The sequence below is a fragment of the Lissotriton helveticus genome, chromosome 2_1 (genome assembly GCF_964261635.1).
Source record: "Lissotriton helveticus chromosome 2_1, aLisHel1.1, whole genome shotgun sequence".
NCBI classification, from domain to species: domain Eukaryota; kingdom Metazoa; phylum Chordata; class Amphibia; order Caudata; family Salamandridae; genus Lissotriton; species Lissotriton helveticus.
The window spans coordinates 999601173-999607172 of NC_136059.1; the positions used below are offsets into that span (position 1 = coordinate 999601173).

Below are 6000 nucleotides of genomic sequence, written 5' to 3' on the forward strand. Positions count from 1 at the left end.
GTCACTCCGGCCTGGGTTGAAGGGTGCAGGGCAGCAGAGCAGTAAAGTAACAGGGCCGCAGAGTGCCAGCGCTTCTGGCAGTAAAGCAGCACAGGAGTCCTTCTGTAGTATCCACAGGTTCAGTAATGTCCTGAAGAATGGGTCTAAGGGTCCTATTTTTATACCTGGCACCTTCTCTGAAGTGGGAGAAGTTTCTCGAGAATCCCCTCGGAAGTGCTTGATGTTTCCAGCTTCCCCTGCCCTGCCCCCTGGGTGTCCACATGAACAATGTAGTGGTGCCAAGTTTCAGTAATAAAAAGCATTTCTTTCCTTTTTTTTGGCGTGAACTCAGTTCTTTATGCTGCCAATATTTATACCTGTTTAGACTCTAGTAAATTGTGTTTTCCTGATGAGGAGTGTAGTCTCTAAACACTAGGGGCCTTATTTATGAAGGTCTTGCGCCGCCGATGCGTCACTTTTAAAATGGGAAAAAGTGACGTACCAGTGGCGGAAGGCCTTCATAAATGAGGCCCTAGATCACCTGCAGACGTTGGAGCTAAATTATTTAGGTACATTTCAGGATATCAAAATAATGAGGTTCAGATGAATATTGTGGTTTGGTTCCCACAAACCAGTAGAAGCAAGTTCTCTAAAGAGAGGCGAAGGTTTGATTAAGCACTGGCATTAATCTTTCCTCTACCTTACCAGTGGGTTACATGATCCCTCTGCCGTTTACCTCTCTAGGAGACCACCTCCTATTCTGCTCCTCTTCTCTTTCCATAGTGTAGCATTTTCAGCTATTTTATCATGTCCTATATCATCTTTAAGGCGTCGGTCAGCTTTGGTGCTAATGCTCAGGGGGCATGCCGGATGGGGAAGTTCATATCCACTTCCTCCTTTACCAATGCCTGATAGTCAGTGCAAAATCTTGCGCTTTGTACAACATGAAATGTCCTTCATTCTATATATGCTTTTACCCCCTGTCCTTCTGTGTGCATACATGTGTACTGTCTTAACTATATTTGTGCTATGTGGACTCTAGGTCTGCATGCATTTTTATTGTCTGTGTTTGTCAGCCTCAGATGTCTTTATCCAAGGAAGAGTGAGTTTATTGCTGGTAAACAGAAATTACAAGGATGACATTTAACTTTGTTTTTTCTTCAATTTGTATTTTTTCTCCTGCAGAAAATAATTTACATTGTTTCCCAAAAATCTCACAGGAATCTATTTTGGAAGAGCAGGAAAACCGTAGAGATGAAAATATTCATTTAACACGATTCTTGCGAGTGCTGGCTAACTTTCTAGCCCTGTGCACCCTTGCTGGAAGTGGCTACCTAATTTATTTTGTCGTGAGGCGATCCCAAAAATTTGCACTGGAAGGCCTGGAGAACTACGGATGGTGGGAACGAAATGAGGTCGGTTTTTCATGCTCATTGACTGTATAATATGTTTTAGAATATATTCCAACAACAGCTAGAGATGCTTGCCAATCCACAAGAAGCAAAGTGGTTAATTTAATTTAAGGTCAGTATAGTGAGATGTTTTGAAGAAGCAGCAAGCACATCCTAATCACCTTCTTGTACTTTGCATGCATGAGAAAAGACATTGGGATGCTGTACAGCTAGCAATAGAACACCCATAAGATTATATTTTGTCCAGTAGTAGAACTTGGAATAATATTTGTTTAATAATGATTGATTTAATGACTTACAAATATATCTAAAAAAACAAAATATACATTTACATAATTGGTGGTTGGGATGTGCAGTCACCGAAGAAACATACACTTCAACCAAAGTACAAATAAATGGCAAAAGATTACACGAACAGCCAGATACTTTAAACAAATTCAGATTAGAACAATCGCTGATTAGGAAAAAATCTCATTTTGATCATGCCCTAGATCTCAAAGAAGATTTTCACAAGTACAAAATGGGATGCACCTGTGTAAATTGAACTGAGTGCACACATCTGCCTCTGGTACAAATATGCTTTTGGGAGCATGCCAGGATATGAGCCAGTCAAATATTCCTGTGCACCTCTCATTCCTAAAGGAATGCTTGCAGTTTTGGTCGTGGCATATCCCGAGATCATCCATTGCAGTGCTTCACTAATGCAGGGCTGTAACATTGAAGACACAATGTAAGCAGCGACTAAAATGTCCCCTGTCCACCGAAGACTACATTCCACTACTTCTGCAATGCTTGAACCATGGAGAACCGAATGCCACTCTTATCTCTAAATTAGGGATACAAATGTAATTCCTTGTATTGATATGTAGGGTCGCTTGAAGGTGCTTACATGCCAATATATTCTAATAGCTGAATTGGTTGCATCGAGGGGAGCCTAATGACATCAGCATTTTCGTGTCAGTGCACCCACATGTTGCATGGGAGACAATTCAAAGTCACATTTCTGCTGTTTTATTATACATACTAGCAGCCCGTCCCAACGTTGTCCGGGTATGAATTGCTGCCGGCCAGTAGTATATTGTTTTGTAGGATTTCGTTTTGATAGCATTTCTTATCTGTGACAGGCCTGTGAAACGCTCCGATTCACAGTGCACTGCTGATGCACTTAAGAGTGCGCGTTCAGTAGTGTGTGAACTCGAGTTTCCCTACTTTATTTTTCCTTGCAATATTATATACCGTTAACTCGACAACATGGCATGAGCACAATTTACATTACAGAAGAACACATTCATTTGTGGTAGGCACGGGGAGACAAAGCGATTTGCCTGGAATCACAGGATGTTGAGCTGATGCCTTAATTCGAACGTAGCTCCCCAGCTCTAAAGTTCGCAATTCTAGAACTTGTGGCGGGAGGTGTGTCTAAAAGTGTATGTCGGTGCTGGCCATCAATGAGAGAGACCTGTGCATTTTTCAAATGGGTGGTGAAAAAATATGAGTATGTTGCTGGAGATGTTGGCTGTTTGGGTTTTGGAGTACAGGGGTATTTATAGGGTTCAGGGCTAGGTTTGGGGTTTGGGGTACAGGGGTATTTTAGGGTTCAGGGGTAGGTTTGAGTTTTGGGGTACAGGGTTATTTTTAGGGTTCAGGGCTGGGTTTGGGTTTTGGGGTATAGGGGTATTTTTAGGGTTCAAGGGTAGGTTTGGGTTTTGGGGTACATGGGTATTTTAAGGGTTCAGGGCTAGGTTTGGGTTTTGGGGTACAGGGTTATTTTAGGGTTCAGGGGTGGTTTTGGGGTACAGTGGTATTTTTAGGGTTCAGGGCGAGGTTTGGGTTTTGGGGTACAGGGGTATTTTTAGGGTTCAGGGGTAGGTTTGGGTTTTGAGGTACAGGGGTATTTATAGGGTTCAGGGCTAGGTTTGGGTTTTGGGGTACAGAGGTATTTTGAGGGTTTAGAGATCGGTTTGGGTTTTGGGGTACAGGGTATATTTATAGGGTTAAGATGGGTTAGTGTTTAAGGGTGTTGGGGTATTTTAAGGAGTAAGGGTGGGTTATGATTATGGGGTGCTGGGGTATTTAAAGGGAGCGGGGTGGGATTAGCACACGACATGAGACATGGCATGAAGGGCGGAACGTACCACACGCCCCCAGCGTTTGTCACGCCCCTAGCACACGCCCACAGCACAACGCAGACACGCCAACGCAGACACGCCCACAAGGGACTACTTTGCTGGCACGGTTCTTTTACCTTTTAAATGTATATGGTGGGCGTCTGCATAGCCTATGTCCTTCTGCTGCAACTGCCCTTTCCAACGCTGTATTGGGTGTTGTGATTGGTGCTGTGGTTCCTGAGGATACCCGCCTCAAAGGTTTGGGCTCTCTCTTTATTATATTAGTATAGATAGATAAGGCTCGCCTGAAATTATTTGTGAGCCTAGGTTTGAGACTCCGGTAGTAGTAGATAAAAAACATACAAACCATGAGCTCTGTAGCTCATTAAAATAGAAACAAATGGTTACAATTAGTAACAAATGGTTACAAATTAAATGCAACCAATGTCAACTGCACAAAAACGTCATCTGCAGTTGTCAATGGTACACACTGGTTCAAGAAATTACAATCTAGGGACATTTAGGCATACAAATAGAACTTAGTATCACAAAATGATGTGTTTATGAGACTGCATTCTAGATTAAGGTCTAACCTTTGACATGGTAAGACCATTTTGATCTCGTCTATACATGTGCGGAGGATTGTCCTACAGGTATGCTCTTAAATGCAAACTTCAACATGGACAGAACTGTGAATAATATTCTTCACTGCGGTACCTGCTGTGTTGCAGTAATGTCATATTGGAACCAGTGGTGGATGGTGACATTTGAAAGTGGTGGGTGTAAAAGTTGGGAATGAATTTCATGTAACGACCAAAGCGAGGAAGCTTAATGGACAAACATGGGGTTCAGGAGGTCCTCCCCAGGAAAAATGTGAAAAAAGGATGAAAAATAGTGCATTTTGAAGCTAAATTTAATAATGAATTAAGTGACACAGGAAGATGGTTCTGAACATATAGTCTTGAAATATATTTAAAAAAACACCCCCGTATCTTACTGCATTAATATGTTCAACAGTTACGGTAGTTTCCAGATTGTATAGTGAGACAACCTCAAGCCCTTTAAAGTGCATACTTGCCCAGTGTCTTTGTCAACTTTAAAAGAAAATGCTTCAGGCTTGGGGAGGCACCCACAGCTGCTGGCTGCAATCATTCATAGAGTAATATGTTCAGACTTGACTTTCAGTGGGATGAAAAGGTGCAGGACTCTCAAAGGGGTGTAATTTAAACATGTAACTACATTTCTGTGATTACCATAGTGTGCCACCCAACCAGTATTTTGGTTTCTCTCTGAGCTTTCTGTTATTGCATCCACAAGAGTAATAGGATGCACAAAACAAAATGCAGAAACGCAACATGATGGAAATAGCTAATATTCTTATGGATAGCAAGATTAAATAAAACATGTGAAATAGAAACAGGAACTAAGGACTTTATTACGAACCTGGCAGTCAGACTCCCAGGCCATTGTGTCCCGTCCGTCTTATTATGACATGGACGCCCTGACCGCCTGTCAGCGGCAGCATACTCAGCCTTCTTATGTGATCCTGAAGGCAGTGCCACCACGGTGCAGCACCCTTTCTGTCATGAACGCAGTGTTACCATGCTCAATGTCATGTATGGCTCACAGTGCATGCACGACAAGGCATGAAGAGGGAGACGCAACAGGTGGCCCCATGCACTACATTCCCTAGGCAAAATTGTCCTGGGGGGCCTGTTTGGGGCCCCCTCTTCACGTGTCCAATATCCTTTACATGGTGGGGTCACTGCCATGTAAAGGACGTCAGAAATGCAGATTGTAATCTGCAAAGCGGTGCCTTCCACAGCACCACAGCAATCCCTTCAACTACCCCAGTGCCGCACCGTTGGGATCCATGATTGTGGTGTGTCACTGGGCTGATGTCCGTCCGACCGACATACTCCTGATACGGTGGTCGGACCGATGGACTTTTGGCAGTCGGACCGCCAACAACAGTCCGGGTCCAACTAGCAAAGTCATAATCAGTCCCTAAGTCGCTGACATGCACTACCTTAACATCTATAACACAGCAGATGACCTAACTAGATCCCCAGAATTATACAACCACAATCATTTATCATGTTACAGCATCTGTCTTTAGAACCAAGACATATCCAGAGGTAGATAACACGTTCTACAGCCATTGAGTAGCTCAATCGAATAAATCAGGACCTTAATAAGCACAAATATTTGGGGGTATATTTATGAGTTCTGGCGCATCTCTGCAAATCAGCAGGGATGCGCCAGAACTGATGCGTCATGCAATTCCTCCTTGCAGCACCACAGATGCGCCGCATTTACAATGCAGCGCACCATGGTGCAAGGAAGGGCAGATGCGTGACGCATCTTGTGGTGTACGCGCGGCACATTGCTGGAGTAGCGTCCCAAGTGCGACGCAACTCCTGCAATGTGCAGAGGCCACCCATACATAACGTGGTGCGTCACTCCTTACGCCTGCTTCAAGCAGGCGTAATGATTTGACA

General features: G+C 43.6%; 1 protein-coding gene across 1 annotated transcript in view; it reads left to right on the top strand.

Annotated features, from left to right (window-relative positions):
- The window catches only part of TMC1 (transmembrane channel like 1), a 654455-nt gene that overhangs the window by 264102 nt on the left and 384353 nt on the right, over positions 1-6000 (top strand). The window contains exon 9 of the mRNA XM_078677802.1: positions 1200-1394. Within this exon, the coding sequence (XP_078533928.1) occupies positions 1200-1394 (195 nt within the window). The remainder of the gene's footprint in view (positions 1-1199; positions 1395-6000) is intronic.